At 42.7% G+C, this 16768-nt stretch overlaps 2 protein-coding genes across 2 annotated transcripts; one reads left to right on the top strand and one right to left on the bottom strand.

Annotated features, from left to right (window-relative positions):
* Window positions 1-2445: 2445 nt before the first annotated feature.
* On the bottom strand, window positions 2446-8846 carry cyp19a1a (cytochrome P450, family 19, subfamily A, polypeptide 1a). The gene is made up of 10 exons (XM_076077943.1): window positions 8651-8846; window positions 8385-8535; window positions 8132-8286; window positions 7853-8017; window positions 7624-7738; window positions 7422-7533; window positions 7087-7249; window positions 6730-6971; window positions 5932-6167; window positions 2446-2479 (listed from the first exon to the last, which is right to left on the bottom strand). The coding sequence occupies exons 1-10, from the start codon at window positions 8844-8846 to the stop codon at window positions 2446-2448; spliced, it is 1569 nt and encodes a 522-aa protein (XP_075934058.1).
* Window positions 8847-12574: 3728 nt separating this feature from the next.
* Window positions 12575-16624, top strand: gldn (gliomedin). The gene is made up of 10 exons (XM_076077942.1): window positions 12575-13117; window positions 13819-13870; window positions 14041-14058; window positions 14158-14256; window positions 14785-14886; window positions 15052-15159; window positions 15533-15616; window positions 15699-15824; window positions 15923-16070; window positions 16159-16624. The coding sequence occupies exons 1-10, from the start codon at window positions 12575-12577 to the stop codon at window positions 16622-16624; spliced, it is 1746 nt and encodes a 581-aa protein (XP_075934057.1).
* The last annotated feature ends 144 nt before the right edge of the window (window positions 16625-16768 follow it).

Genomic DNA, 16768 nt, shown 5'->3' with positions numbered 1-16768 from the left:
AGCTGACATGTTTTGGGGTCATTTAAATGGGATAGGAAGTCTTTTTTGAGTTATTTTAGATGATGATGCACATTTAGAAGAAAAATCCAACATGATTCATATTACCTATCACTGGTCACTTCCATCCATGTGTATATTTAGTGTATATTTAGATTGCTGTTCTTTCCCACGCAAATATATTTGTTTCCATTCGTTGCAGAGACTTGCTACTAGATGTTTAAGGATGCTCCAGCATTTCATATTCGGTCAACAAACAGCAGAGTTTTGTTTTTTTGTTTACTTAGCTTATGAATGCCAACTCTGTGTCAGTGTGTCCTTGACTAAAGACAGTTTTCAGGACACTTGCTGTTTTTAAAGGCATTTCCTTTCAACAAATATATAACTTGATTGACTTTATGAGACTGTAAATTGATCAGATTTATGTCTTAAGAATGGAAGACAATGGTCGGAGGCCCAATATAGAAACTTTGGTCAACTAAAATAAAACGTATGACTTATAATGGAAACTTTGCATTTCTTCTTTCCATAGTAAATGATTCACAATAAGCATACAGAACTGAAATCAGAGGAAATATTGGACCTACAGTTCCTCCATAGGTTGACCAGAGACACGACTCCAAATGAAGACAAACAAAGTGTTCAGGAAGTGTCTCTCGGTATTTCTAGCACAGCTGCATTTGATTTTGACCAATCAATGTCAGGTTTTGGCAACTCAAACGACAACACATTCTTTGTTGACTCACCATTTTACACATTCAACAACCACGCAGAGAGGTATTTACTGTAATAGACGATATAACAGTTTCTCCACCCACCAGAGAGCAGCGAGGCACTTGTGTTTTGAGTTAATGTTTCACTGGAACTCTCACTAGCAACAAATATCTCTCTCTCTCTCTCTCTCTCTCTCTCTCTCTCTCTCTCTCTCTCTCTCTCTCTCTCTCTCTCTCTCTTTTAATCAACTTGTATTACCTTTAGCCTGCAGTCTGTTAGACAACATAAAGCTGTAGTGTGGGGGCAGGTGGGTGTGCAGTCGGTGGTCCAACAACAGTTCCAGGCGATACCATCCCAGGTGTGGAGCTGACTGTTGCACAGCTTGAACACTGGGCACCAGATGGCATCAGCCTGCCTGCCCACTGCCCGAGGCTCACTTATCTTTGACACTGTGCATATTCACATGTGTACTCTCTTCTGCAATATTGCAGTGACAAAATGGATATGCCCGTAATCACACAACAAGCTGACCTGCTTTGATCGTATAGCAGTAGAGCCGTTTATTTCTCATACCGTGCATGAAAGTGAATCAAAAGTTAACAGAACTTATTCTTGAGCGCAGTGCATGCGAGTCTTTGACTTTTGTCTGAGCCTCAGTAATTCAGTTACTGACATAATCAACATCATCAGGGCCTCAATAGATGTGCCCTTTGTGATGTGGGGCCATTTCGTTTGTGCGTCATTTGCTTGTATAACTACAAGCCACTGTCAAATCGACTGTGTACCGCTGCGTGATAGGACAAAGCAACCACACTACACTAATAGGAGACAATGACCACTGCTGAAAGAAGAAGTCACATCCAGTGGCACGATGTAAGAATACATAAAGTATAGGTACATAAATATTATCAGTAAAATACTTCAACATCAAAAGTAGTAGTTGTTAGCCAGAACTGCCCAATTTAGCGTGTTGTAATAACAACAATAGCAACAATAATACAATAATAATAATACTTATAATTATTATATAATAAGAAGCAGAAGAATATGAATATGAAATGGACGGTGGGAGGAAAGCAGAGCTCCATTTAGTTTAACCTATTACATATTCAATAAAGTTATTAGTCTCCTTTTCCAGTAAGTATGAATATTAAATAGATGTGGAGGAATAAAAATATAATATTTCCCTCTGAAATGGTCCGTGCACGAAGTAGAAGTGTAGAAGAAGTAGAAAGTATGCAGTGTGGTATGGCTGTACTTTTGTTAGTAGAGCCTGGGGGAGGAAACAAAGTTTTTTGTTTGCAATGTAATGTTGTATTTGTTAAGTTATATGTTATTTAATGTCAAATGCTTCACCACAGCATTACTATCTTTAGTGTCTTAACTCTGTGTGGGCTGAGGGCATACTCCAACAACTCAACTATAAAGTAACAAAAGTCAAGTAGAAGTATAAAGTAGTATTAAGTGTAGAAGTAGAATCAAATGTAAAAATAGTGTTTTCAAATTGTAAAGTAAAGCCTCTTGTAATGGACATTTGGAAATGTTTTTAATTCCAGTCAAACACAAACTGTTGCAAACAGACAAACGGATGGGCAGAGAACAGAGAAACAACAGCATAGATATAAAGACTTACAGCTGTGCAAAGACTTAGCAGCCTCCAACCGAAACATTCAGGCTGGCTTATGTTGAAAGCGGGCAGAAAAGGAGGACCAAAAGAAGAAGAAGCGCTTCCTGTCATGATGAGAGCCACCGCTCCCCTCTGATGCTCAATCAGAAACAAATGAGCTGACTTTGCAAAGCGGGGCCGCATCAGAAGGCCGTGAAAGTGAGAGTTCCCCCTGTGATCCGGTGCCTTTACTGGCACAGAGCCCTCCAGTCTGGGCTTATTCCGACAGACCGGCCTGATGAGGGAGATTCACTTCCCGTTTCCATTATCGTGATTCGATTACTACGACTATTGGAAGCTCTGAAAACATGCAGTTTACGTGAGCATAAACAGAAACATTAAAACTAGCAAATGTCTCGCCGCAGCAGCACGGAAAAACCCTGCTACCTGTAGGAGGTACCGACGATGTAAAGACAACGTCGAGAGATGAGTGCATTGCTGGTAGATGTTTCCATGGCAACCAAGGCTCTCTTTTGATGAAGCAGTAATCCAGCAGGGAACTGAAACAGAGAGACAACATGGCCACTGGCATTTGAGAATTTCAGCACAACATAATGTGTGTGTGTGTGTGTGTGTGTGTGTGTGTGTGTGTGTGTGTGTGAGTGTGTGTTTGTGTTTGTGGGCGGTAAACAGCATGAAATCAATCAGATTGTCAATCAGAGCACGGAACAGGACAGTCTGAACTTTTTGCTCAAGGCCCTCACGTCTCGGTTATTTTAAAAGCTGTCTGGCATCCTGGCACAATACATCTGTCATGGAAGAATAGAAATAAATAGAACGAGAGGGAAAATGTACGTCACGTGACCAACAAAAAGCCACAAATGAAGAACCGTGGACCTCCTCAAGAGGAGGAACAGACTGAATATGTCGGGGAAGTTCATCAGATTCTGCGAGGCAAGCTGTTACGATACCATAACACCGTAGAGTGCCATCCCTTGATGGTCCAATTAAAATGCAGTGCTGTTTTGTAGATTTGCAATATTAATATTGCATGTGCATCATTTGAGGGGCCCTACCTTAGAGTAGTACGTTTTTTAAAACTTTCAAAGACACTGGCATGATGAAACTGCACTCGCTGTGACAGACACACAGGAGATCTTTCTGCCAGAAGCAGGCAATGCTGACACAGTTTGAAACCACAAGTATTATTCAATTCCCTTTTTGAAATATTTCCTAAACTGACACACACACACACACACACACACGCACAGAGACAGACACATGCACACACACCACAGTCCTCAGTGGTAGACTTGAAGTGAAAGTTACCACAGATCTATTTAGCAGATGCCCGATATCCCACAATTTGGTGGCCCGAGGAATCATATTAACACAGAATGTAGCCTAAACTGTATCCTGGAGCTCTGCTAAATTTCTCCACTACGCAGCTGAAGCTGCCTGAATTTCCTTTTTTTTTTCTTAAAATTAATAAATTTACTGAAGAGACATTTTTTTTTTTTAGTTAAATGTCTCAACAACTATTGGATGTTTTGCCATGTCATTTCCCACAGACATTACTCCCCTTGAGATGAATTGTAATAACTTTGGTGGACTTTCCATCAAGTCCAAGTTTTAATTTAAATTCCAGGACTTTTATGACCAAATAACTGCAAAACTAAAGGCGTTCTCTACAGCCTTTGTGTTTAGTGCCAATTAGCATGCTAACACGCTAAACTAAGATGGGGAACATGGTAAACATTGTACCTGCTAAACATCAGCCTGTTAGCATGCTAGCATTAGCATGTAGATCGATAGATAGATAGACAGACAGACAGACAGACAGACAGACAGACAGACAGACAGACAGACAGATAGATAGATAGATAGACAGATAGATAGATAGATAGATAGATAGATATTGATGGTGATTGAAATCGACAGTATTAGGCCGTAACATGAGGAAGTGATAATTAAGGCATCTTTTCACCCTGAAGCTACTGTACACTAGTAAGTGTTAACAAATATGACAGATGTTGTTGGAAGTGTCACTTAAACTGATACATGGTGCTTCTATGAATTTATAACTTGGACCACCACTTGTTTGGCTCTCAATAGTATCAAGTTTAACAGAGATGATGAAGATCATTCTGAAGATGATTGTTTTTCCTGGTAAATTTACAAGATGCATCTAACAGTCAGAGCCGTGTACATGAGATGATTTGCATCCTGATGGAACGAGACCAAGGTTAATGAGAACATATAGTGATTCCCAGAACACCTGCAAGGAACAGCCTGTGACACACACACACACACACACACACACACACACACACACACACACATTCGCTTACAGTTCACACACATACAGCAGGTACACTTTAATGAGTGGATGAAATGGTGTGTTACTCTGTTGCAGATGTAGGTTAGCATACCAAGCACTTATGTGTGTGTGTGTGTGTGTATGTGTGTGTGGGTGTGTTTTTCTGACATATTCTCCTCATCTCACTGTAATCAGCACACGCAGCTCCCAGGAGATGTTTCACTCTCTTGCATCACTGACAGCTGTTGGTTGACATCTCTGGAGGAACAGTTGAATAAACTTATCTACATGTATATTTTCTCCTATTTCTTCTTGAAGAACCTCCATCTCTGTTTCTCTTCACACAATCAAACTAACATGTTTGCATGTGTGGGTGTTGCTGGTGTTCAGAGAGTGGAACCAATACAAATTGAAACATCTGTCTGTGAAACGTATTGCCACGTTTGCCCAGAGGCAGAGCAATTGAACATAATGAATACGTCGGTTGCTGTTTTTAGACTGGGGCGCATTTAGATCGTCGTGTTGTGTCTTATAGCGCCCTCTCCTGATAAATATGTGCAAATACAAAAAGAAAATGAAAGCGATGGATGGAGTTTACTTTTAATAATGTACACAATTTTAGAAATTCTCTTTTCAGAATCAGAATCAAATTTATTTGCCAAGTATGCGTGCCCGTACAGGGAATTTGGCTTTGTGTTTTAATGTACTTACACAGAAATAGAATAACAATCAAGAACAAGGACAACAAAGATAAACAAAGAAAGACAAAGAAAAGACAGGACTGTTATGTACACAAGTAGTGAAGAAAATAATAGGTGTTCACATGCATATTACATAAATAGGCCTTTATATAAAGAGCAACAATAGAATAAAACATAAAACATCTAAATACAAGTCAAGTGTTCTGTACAGCGCAAAAAAGATAAATGAATACTTAACATGGTATACATGGACTGGATGATTATTTGCAGTATGTGCATGTAAAGATGTCTGTATACTATATGTACAGCATGTAGGATTTATATTGTGCATATATATAATCACATAAAAAAGAAGACAACATCACATAATATTGGCACAATAATTTACATTTACTTCAGTATTAGCATGTCTAAACTTACAGATCACAACATACATAAAAGTTCAAGTAGAAACACAATTTGTAATACTTACTTATATATATATATACCAAATATATAGCATAGCTCTGTACAGTCATAATATAAATGTTATGGAGATTTAAATGTGTGGGTACAACTAAAGGTCAGAGTCTCAGAGTGTTTTCCAGCTTCCTCTCTGTCTGGGTAAGAATCTCATGCTGAGATGTTCGGCCTCCTGCTGATGCTCAACAGGCTGCTGGGAGAGGTTGTTGGTCTGTGGGAGGCAGTCTAGGGTCAAGCCCTCATGGGGGCAAACAGAGTACTGGGAGAGCAGCGTCACCAGGATGGATTTCATCATTACCATGGCAATGTGCTTGCCAACACAGGCGCGAGGGCCCGAACCGAACGGCTGGAAGTACCGGCGGGGAGCCTGAGGGAGGACAGATGAGCGAGGTAGTTGAAACACCTGAACACTTGGTTTAAAAATCAAAGTATATGTCAATAACATACATATTTATGACCTAAAGAAGAGAACACCCTTTGGATTTATTCATAAAAAGTTTGACTCTGAAAGCCCATAGGGACTTTGGGTGTGGATGCGGCTTGATCTGATTTATCTGACAGTTGTAATACAAACAAACAAGCCACAAGTGTCGTCAGATTCTGTTACAAATGTTGGTAAATCCTGCTTGGTGCACAGAAGTACGTGACATAATAGTTTTTCCCTCCCAACTCAAACCACTGAAAAAAGAAAGGAAGAAAAATAGAAATGCATAAATCTAAAATATCATATATCCAAAAAAAATGCAAACTTGGGCAGATAATTGTGTGTACGCTGAGGATCCATTGCTCATAATGATAAGCTGAATGAAAAAACAGGCTTTCAGGGTCTTTAAGAGTTGATTTATTCATGTTATCTTATCTGACTGTTTTGACTCCCAGAGTTGCAGATAAAACCTCAATTTGCCCGAAAAAAATATGCATCTACTTACATTTCTCTCAAAGTTTTCCAGACTGAATTCATTGGGTTTGACGAAAAACTCTGTCCTGTGCATACGGCCAGTGTTCAGGATGATGTTTGTGCCCTTCGGTACCCTATAGCCATCTATGACGTCGTCAGCCAGGGCTCGACGCATGGTGAAGTCCACCACAGGGTGGAAGCGCAAGCCTTCGTTGATGAAGCTCTCCAGCACCTGTAGCCTCTGAAGGTCCCCGTTCTGGAGCGGTCTCTCACCTGTGGCAAAACAACGTAAGTGAGATGTCGTCACGCTTAAACGCTTACCACATCTATAGCACTGGCAGACGGCTCCCAATCCCTACAATATGTAACCAGTCTCCCAGCTCCTTACCTACAACAGTGTCTATCTCATGGAGCAGCTTAAACTCCACATCTGGATTCTGTTTGAGGAGCAGCAGCATGAAGAAGAGGCTGATGGACAGAGTGTCTGGTGCTGCGATCACCATCTCCAACACACACTGCTTCACGTTCTCCGCAGACAGTTCGCCATGGTTCTGAAAACACACAAGAAAATGTCAATACTTTACCCCAATCACTTCACCATTGGAGGACTTCTGACATATAGGTTGGTGGAAGTGCTGAATGTTTGAAAGAGGACAAAAGGAGGGTAGACTTTTCTTTTTAAAAAAAACACTAAATGGCAACGGACCAATTTTTCAGACTGACCTGTGCAAATATGAGCTCTGCGGTGAAGTTGATGTTGTCTAGTTTATCCGCCTGCTCCAGATCTCTCCTCTTCTGCTCCACGAGGCTCTCTATGGCGTCTTGCAGCTCCTGGCTGTGAAACGACAGACGTATAACATAATGAAAAATCAAGTCAAACGAAGAAGCGCGCTCATATGAATCACAGAGGGACAGAGTGACTCACGCTGCTGCCTTGTGCCTTTGGTGAATCCAGTCAAATTTGAAGTAAACGTCTGGTTTGATTAGCACAGTCTGCCACGTGTCAAAATATTTCTGAATCGTCAGCAGCAGCTCTTTTTCTAGACACAAAGGAATCAAAAACACTCAATATAGCTGACCCAGGTCGTGACATTTCTGAATTTTGTCAACTTGCATGATAACATGAATCAGGAGATGAATGAATGCCTACTGACCGTTGACAGGGACACCCAGAAAGAGTCTGTTGGAGATGTCGACCACGGTGCAGCGCAGCAAACTGAGAACATCCACATGACCCAAACTGTCCAGGTCGTCCAGGTGAGTCTGCGTGGAGGAGACGCTAACCTCCACTGTCTGCTGCAAGCCCGGACCTGTCAGGGCTGATACGGAAAATCAAAGATTTTGTGACTTGAGGTCAAATCAAATATTTTTGTATCTGGAATCACTGTACCAATCAGTTAGTCTGCAGGGCTGACTAAAGGTTAGAATGGTACCTTTGGTGTAGTAGGTGCGTATCTTTTTCCACAGAGTTACGTTGTTGTTAAATATGATGCCTCTCTCGTTCATGCCGATGCAGCTGAGTCCTTGCTTGCTTCCAAAACGTGAAGTATAATGTCCATTCTTCAGTACATGGTGCACCGCTGATGACCTACAAAAATAAAAAAAAACGGAAACAGATTGTCAGTTTACACTCGGATTGATCGTGAGGTAACTTTATATATCAGCATTAACGGAGCTAAAACCAACCTGCTGATTATGAGGGTCTCCTCTCCGTCGATCCAGACTCTGACAATGTCTCCGTACTTGTTGTTGTAGTAGTTGCTGGCTGTGCCTATACCAGTCCAGATGAATCTCACATATGACAGAAGTGGGCCCAAGCCCAGACAGAAACAAGGACCTATAAATGACAATAAGTGCAGTTTTCAGCTTATATGAAATTCAGTGATGAGTTTACAACAGTAACAGAATTGACACCAGCACAAAGAAAATAGTGTCAAACCCATCGAACCTACCCGGTGCAGCTTTCTTGTCTGTGTGCTTCCATGCAGCCAGCAGCAGACAGACAAGTAGGATTAAGGTTCTGGTTGCCACTGAGATGCCCGGCGATCCCACTGCGGTGGCGTTCGGGGACATGGAGACCAGGCCTGCCACTATGGTGTCCAAACCTACAGGAGTCATCGTCCGTTCACAGGCAGAGATCAGATCCATAAAAAGGCTGGTTTGCATAAAACAAGTGCAACTGCAGAAACCCAACGTTTGGAACCGAGTGATGAGAACTGCTTCAGCAATCTGGGCTTCCTCTTTATATGCAGTCTGAGCTGGTTGCAAGCCAGGTCAGGGTAATGCAAAAGCCACAACAGTGGAGGAAAATGGTAAACAATACACTCGTAACCTTGAGGCGTTGGATTTGTGCCTGTGTCCTTGAGCGTACGGGACGCAGTTTGGTGGGTATGTGGTGTGGAGTCCAATCCAGCGGGTTCATGGGTCGTATTTGACATTTTGGTGATGAGAAGCAAGTTTTGCTCCCCCTTTAAAGATCAAAAGGATCTGACTGGAGATCCTACAAAACAGCAGCTGGCCTGAGATCAAGTAAGAATCTGTGTTATTGTTGATATTATTATTACAGCTTTATCTGTTTTGCAAAAATAGAATTCTCTGTTTTTTAGATAAACGTACATACTTCAGTTTTCTTTCATGTCCTCTATAAAAGGAAGAAGAAGGAGAAGATTTTTATATTCAGTGATGTTTTACAGTCTTTATACTTCTAGTCTTTTCTTTATAATTTACAGTATTTGTGATTACTCTCAGATTCCTCCATCAGACCACCAGTAGATGGAGAAGCAGAGCTGTGAGGCATCAAACCGGATCTTTAGATTCACTGCAACATGATGAAGTTATGAAAGCAAAATCTATACACTGACTATTATGAGATGATCAGAACACTAGTTCTGTAGCAGCTCTTCTGTCTCAAAAGGGGGGGATTTAAAATGCAGTTGATTTTTCTATAATTAAAACTTAAAGTCATTTACTATATTTTTTTATACCAAAGACCATTAAATATGACTTTCTTTTAGGCTCAGATTTATGCTATTAGTATTTTTTTAAATATTGTCTAATGTGCTGACACCACTACATACTTATCTTTATCGTGACTCTTATTTGTGTAGGACTCATCTGTGCCTTTCTTAACATATCTTACACAACATGTTCTAACTTATACAATTTAATCAGAGACTAGATGAAGCGCTTTTAAAAAAGACATTTAAAGAATACTTTATATATATATTGTATGTACAGTATATTAAAAGTCTCATATTTACTGTTTGTTAAACGTATTCATTTACTAATATCTTTTTATTGCTTTCTATGAACTAGGAACTCTGAGAACTATGTTTACAAACCTCTACTTCATTTTAAGCAAGTGGTTGCATATTTTTATTTTATTTCATTTCGCAATTTGTAACCAAAGCCAAATTCTGTTTGGCTTCAGCCTTTGTTCCGTGTTCTCATTCTGTATAAAGGACTCTGTCAATTCACTCACCGCCCACATTGGAGTCCAAGAATGCGTATAGTTCAAATGGCCGACTGTGTGCTGAGGCCCTGCCTCGATAACGATGGCCTGTACGATGGCTTGGACCTAGATTGTTCCGCATGATTAAGCAGAGGCAAAGCAGAAGTTAATGTAACCTTGTCTCTGTGCTCTGTGTTGTGGTCAACCACATCTTTGTCTCCAGCACATGTGTAAGGAGTTGTTCAGAAGTGAACAAACGAGATTGACAGAAAGCTGAAGGAAAGTGGTTAAATGTCACGACATGTATCATGTCTGAATTGAATTATTCCTCTTTGAGGTACGACACGCAGCAAAAGCGTGTGGAGGTGAACTCAGACTATAAGCTTTATTTTATGTGACCTGACTGAACACCAGCGAAGAACTGATCTCACAATTCAGATTTAAAGGGGCAAAGTTGAAGATATACCACCTCTCTCACAAGACACTGCATGGTGTTCAATCTAAGTAAGTTCAAGCTACATTCATTGGCTTTCTTTGATTTTTTTTTGAGTGTGCCACTTTACTGATTTAGTGTAAATTAATCTGTTTTATTATTGACAGTGATGAAAGTGTTAAGACGAACAAAAAAAGATTCCAAGTTTCTTGGACGGAGAAAAGAGGTGGGTGGGAGGATGAAGTTTGAAGGAAGACACGGCTGTCCTTGGCCTACAGCAGCAGGACGGACATGGACCTCTCAGCCTGGTGCAAAGAAGAGAGATAAGGCCGCCTCATCCAGCAGCTGCTCCTCAGGAAGGAGGAGACACAACCACAAAAGATCAATGAGAGGCAGAATCTGTGGGCACGCCGACATATTTGCACCTCAGGGTTCATTTTAATAGAACCTCACTTTACCTCAATCATTTCATTACAGTGTTGGAATATTACATATTCACGATGCAGATATCCATGCAAGAAGCAGCGGTTGTGTTCCTCTTCCTTTTTGTTCCCAGTCTCAACTAACTGGTCGAGCACAGGGCGGCGTGAACAAGAGGCAACAAAGGAACAACCTCAGTTCTCTTAAGATTGTATCTGCGTGCACGTCTACACATCTGCTGGAGCGATACAAGCTGTCCAACAACTGGCTGTCAGTGACCTACAGCCTCAGGCAGGAGTTTACACGCTACAGACCCGGTCAGCCCAGGACCTGAATCTAACAGTAATGTTGCATATACTCTCTCTCTCTTCCTGTGTGTGTGTGTGTGTGTGTGTGTGTGTGTGTGTGTGTGTGTAAAAGTAACATAAGGCATAATATGGCTGCAAAAGCAAGTAGGTCAGCTATATATCTGGCGCTGCTCCATGTCAGCAGAGAGGCATATTAACTGACTTATTGAAAGAAAAAGTATTGTTACCGAAGTCATTACTGAGGTGATACACTTACACTGAAGTCAAAAGAGGCAGAACCAGCTCCCTTTCACAGTGAAGAGTCCTTCAAATGCCTGGAGTGGATTCCCCCCCCCTCTCCCCTCTTCTCAGTGAAATGTCACTTTTCTGGCCGAGTTCAAAGCAATGGAAATGGGTCATTGTTGCAGTTGGTGGATGGAAGCTGTGAGGATGTGACAAGGCCCAGCGCCGGGGGAGAAATGAAGGGAGGATACAGGAGTCGGGGAGGAGAGGACATGAACCAACTCAATGGAAACTATAATGATGTTAATGCAGTTTGATGTCAAGTTTTTTATTTTCATTCAATTTGATTGGTTCTGGTGTAAGAATAATATTAATAATAATAATATTAATGTGTAAATGTATGTAAACATAAATGACCAGTCAGTTTGTTTGGTGTAATGCATGCTTTCATGTGTTATGTATGTGAGTGCTTTTGTGCGTATATGCATGTGTGTGTGTGTGTGTGTGTGTGTGTGTGTGTGTGTGTGTGTGTGTGTGTGTGTGATGTCAGTCTGCCCACGGCGCTGCAGTAGAATGGGTTGTCCTGAATATAAATCAGGTGACTGAACAGGCCGGGGTTTCTTCCCAGACAAGCCCAGAAGATTGTGTAATGCCTACTCCTACATTACTGGTTTGCATGTGCACACACACACACACACACACACACACACACACACACACACACACACACACACACACACACACACACACACACACACACACGTATACACAACCCCTTCTCCACTTGGTGAACAACACAACAAGCACTTTGCCAGTCTGCCCTCAGATAGACCACCCGGTTGCACACTGAAGCTGACTGGACTCTATTTTGGAGCTTTCAAATAATCTGGACAGGACCTTGAATTCCAGCAAAGGACTTCCTTCCTGTTGGAGTGGTTTGGTTTTAGTTTGATTTGATTTTTGGTGGCAGGACCTCTTTCTGTCCTGTTTGACTCTTGTTCTTTTACATTCACTGCTGTGCTGGAATTTCATCCCGCTGTGAATGCTGAAGTTGGCGGGCGACCCTCAGAAACCAGGAGGTGAAGTGGTAACCATGTGGATCCCGACCCCCAGCATGACTCGCCCTCAGCGTCTGGTGCTCTATGGGACGTGTGTTGTGGCGTTGATGAACTCTGTGGGCCTTCTGGTGCTCTTGGTCCAGCAGAATCAGCAACGCGCCTTTCTGGAGCAGACGGAGGCAAAGCTGACGGAGGTGGAGCAGAGCTCGGTGGTGGAGTTCCTCCAGGAGGTGCCGAGAGGAGCGGCGGGGCTGAGGGCGAGCGCTGGGGAACACCAGCAAAACCAGTATCAGTACCAGTACTCCAGGAACAAGAGAAGTGAAGAGCTGGAGAAGGAGATCCAGCAGGAGATGCACCAGGAGGAGGGACAGGACGTCCATCAGCAGGAGGCCAGCCAGGAGGTGGGAGAGGAAGCGGAGAAGAAGATGAAGAATGAGATGAAGCACAAGCACCGACACGGCCAGAGTTACCACAAAGCACACGTGCAGGATGACATGATGATGATGATGACTTACTCCATGGTCCCGGTGAGATGAGATACCTGCTGGTGGATATTTATATGACAGAGAAAGAGTGAGAGAGTGCAGGCAAATAGATTTATAAATAAACAGTAACATTATTTTGTCATTGCTGACTAAATGCTGCATCACCAAATTGGGTCCCGGGCCCTGTGACCATCAGGGAGTCTTAAGGTTCCAAGTCCAGCTTGTGGCAATTTGATTAATGGAAAATGTGTTTACTAATGCTGTACGCACCACTCTGAAACAATAGGAGCCTTAAGGACCCGCATTATTACGCAATCGCAAGTACATTATTATGTACCTGAGTGTTTCATGCCTTTAAGCCTTCATGTACATTTCAGAGGGAAATATTGTATGTTTTACTTCACAACATTTGTTTGACAGCTATAGTTAGTTTGCAGATTGACGCTCTACATAGAAGACAGTTTATGAAATACGATAGCATTTAAAGTAGTTAAACTAGCAGGACCAACTATAACAACACAATGCTTGTTATATCAGTGATACTAATCCTATAATGTAATATAGGATTAGTATGGGGAGGGGGGGCATTGTTTGCTTTTATTGGACAGAGGAAGTGTAGAGGCCGACTGGAAACGGTAGAGATAGAGAGAGAGAGAGAGAGAGAGATAGAGAGAGAGAGAGAGAGAATGTTTATTGATTGGCAATATTAGAATAATATTTTGACATTTTCTCTTTCTCTTCAGATCAAATTGTTGATCGACATTTGCAACAGCACCAAGGGAGTCTGCATCGCTGGTATGTCTTACTCATGCACTTTGAACTACCCACTCATGTACAAAATATCACTTTCTTTTGTCACAGTTCACACAATGCTCAATAGAAGCAGAGTTCAAACGAGGATAAACACAACCACCCGATCTATGACCCTTTTTATTCTCTAACATCTTAAAAACCTTCTGTTGCAGGACCACCAGGACCGCCTGGTAAGTGACTTCTTCCTTCTGGATCCAAATTTAAATGATATAAATGTATGTGTTTTCCATTCATACACATGGTGAGGAGTGTTTTTTGTGTTACCGTAGGTTTGCCCGGTGTGGACGGCCTTCCCGGCCACAATGGGACTGATGGCATCCCCGGACTGAATGGACTGCCCGGGGCTGATGGGAAAAGAGGAAAAAAAGGTAAGGAATAATTGAGACTCTTTTCTGTTTTCACTCACCATCTATTCTTATCAATGCCTCGAGCAACGCTGGCCATTTTAGTGAAGAACTACGGGTACAATGCAACAGTCAAAGGGTTGAGTATAACCCGGGGTTAAAGATACCAAAATACCAAGAAGCACACGCAGCCACTTAAAATCATGCGCGCTTGCACGTGCGCACACACACACACACACACACACACAAAGATTCAAAACATACCAACACACTCAGTTTCCTAATGTCATGATGACGTCAGATTTGATTCACAGACATTTCTCTCACATTCTCAGCTAATATTATTCGTCTCTGTGGATTTGGGCCGCCGCTAATTGAACCGGAAAACTCCTACCCAGTATTCTCCCACTTCACTTCACTGTTCTCCTCCACAGCGGATGGCACGGCTCTAGGAAGTCAATGGAATTATTCATGCTTTTAACAATATAGGGCAAAGTGTTTTGAGTTCATGAATGCAATCCTGGAGCTATTTTGCACGATTTCCTCCGTCAGGTGAGAAAGGAGAACCGGGTGAAAAAGGAGAGCGAGGAGAGGCTGGTCTGCCCGGAGAGAAGGGACAACCGTCCAATGACGTCATTATTGAGGGCAAGTCGAGCTTTACACGCATGGCTTTGTGTCACTTGAACCATTTTGCATCCATGACTTTTTGAACTAAAATTATGTACAGATTTGCAAAGATATCTTTCAAAATGAAAGAAAAATAAAAGATCTGGGACACCACTCAGAGGGTTTAGATATCGTCCTCTTCTCTTTGTACAGGTCCCCCTGGCCCTCCAGGTCCTCCTGGCCCCCCAGGACCTCCTGGCCCTCAGGGGCCTTCCAGAACAAGGCACCACAGAGCCAACCTTCAGGCTGCTCATTCCCTGGGTAGGAGGCCTCTGTTGAGTTCATTCGTGACCTGGGAAACACTAGTTAATCTCACCATGTAGTCGTTTTTCTGGAGCTTTTGAACGTATCACACAATCTACCAGTTTGCCCATTTGTCAAACAAGTGTGTTTCTTTTTTTGAGCACTTTCAGGACTTCTCATCAAAGTCCTGAAAGTGCTCAAAAACATTATCTGAATATCTAATAACTACAATTCCATAAAAACTGGGCGGCTCCATCAGCTGAGGAAGATGGTGTGATATGATCAAAAGCTCCAGAACAGCAAATAAATGGTCCCTGTGGTGAGAGTGTTGTGTCAAGCACACACCCTATGTGAACAGCCAGTGATGTAACATGACATTTTTTTCCAACAGGGCTCTTACACGCAATTCCAAATGATGAAACCTCATCTGCAAAGGAGGCTGTGAAACTCCACGAGAATCCTGCTAAGAATAACGGTGCGTGTTGAGAGAAGTGTGAACAGTATGCGTGACAGAGACGTAAGCATCTCATCTTGGTGTCATTTTGTTTCCCCTTCAGAGTGCCTGATTAAGTCTCTGATCAACCCCAGGAATGTGACGAAGATGGAGAGCACATTCGGCACGTGGATGAAAGACACCGCTCGGCTGAACGATGAGAGAATTTGGGTGGCGGAACACTTTTCTGGTAATGTTGGATGTTGGATGTATGTTGGACTACAAGAGCTGTAATAAGCTCTTCATTTTAGCAGTTAGCAGTGAACATTTTTGCTCGCTCTTCCCCAGGTCGTGTGGTGAAGGAGTATCAAAGCATTACCTCGTTCCACAACAGCAGCAGCGATGTGGATGTTAGAAAGTTCTACCAAGGCTGCGGCCACACTGTTCACAACGGTTCCTTCTATTATCACATCGCCGGTACCTCCAGCATTGCCAGGTGAGCCTAAAAGACGGCGTGAAGCCGAGGTTGAATGCTTTGCTATCGTTTCCATTCCCTCTTTTTAACAACTCTTGTTTGTTCACAGATTTGACTTCCTCACCAAGAGGCTTCACACTCTCACTATAGACAACGCTCTGCACCACAACCTGGCCTACCTGCTCCACAACTCCAAAACCTACTTCAAACTGGCGGCAGACGAGAACGGCTTATGGCTGATCTTCGCCTCCAGTGTGGATGAGAGCATCACGGTGGGCCAGCTGGACCAGAAAACCTTCTCCGTCACGTCCTACGTAAACACCACCTACCCCCGCACCAAGGCCGGCAACGCCTTCATCGCCTGCGGGGTCCTGTACGTCACCGACACCAAGGACGCCAGAGTCACTTTCGCTTTCGACCTGCTGAAGGGGAAGCCGGTCAATGTGACCTTTGACCTGAGGTCTCCAGGTGGCGTGCTGGCGATGCTCTCCTACAGCCCGAAGGACAGACACCTGTATGTGTGGGACCACGGCTACGTCAGGCTCTACGTGGTCCACTTCATCTCCGACGAGTGACGGACAGAACGTCTGGTCACGACAGACAACATGCAGACATGACTGTTAAATAGTGAGAACTGGTGCTGACTAGTGGGCTACCAACTACTCAATCCATCTTTGGGAACTGCTCATATTTAGATTTTCAAGAGAAATATACACTTC

Source organism: Anarhichas minor, unplaced genomic scaffold (assembly GCF_050575085.1).
Source record: "Anarhichas minor isolate MPS153535 unplaced genomic scaffold, ASM5057508v1 ptg000062l, whole genome shotgun sequence".
Classification (NCBI taxonomy): domain Eukaryota; kingdom Metazoa; phylum Chordata; class Actinopteri; order Perciformes; family Anarhichadidae; genus Anarhichas; species Anarhichas minor.
Note: the sequence above shows the minus strand (reverse complement) of the source record. Positions and strands in the feature narration are given on the sequence as shown.

Bases quoted from the DNA above. Each gene is read 5' to 3' on its own strand.
- cyp19a1a (XM_076077943.1), bottom strand. From the start codon at position 8,846: ATGGATCTGATCTCTGCCTGTGAACGGACGATGACTCCTGTAGGTTTG. The intron at 8,018-8,131 runs GTACCATTCTAA...TTTCCGTATCAG, and splicing joins ACGCACCTACTACACCAAAG to CCCTGACAGGTCCGGGCTTG. The intron at 7,250-7,421 runs GTCAGTCTGAAA...GTGTGTTTTCAG, and splicing joins CAGAGCTCATATTTGCACAG to AACCATGGCGAACTGTCTGC.
- gldn (XM_076077942.1), top strand. From the start codon at position 12,575: ATGCTGAAGTTGGCGGGCGACCCTCAGAAACCAGGAGGTGAAGTGGTA. The intron at 14,257-14,784 runs GTAAGGAATAAT...TTCCTCCGTCAG, and splicing joins TGGGAAAAGAGGAAAAAAAG to GTGAGAAAGGAGAACCGGGT. The intron at 15,825-15,922 runs GTAATGTTGGAT...GCTCTTCCCCAG, and splicing joins GGTGGCGGAACACTTTTCTG to GTCGTGTGGTGAAGGAGTAT.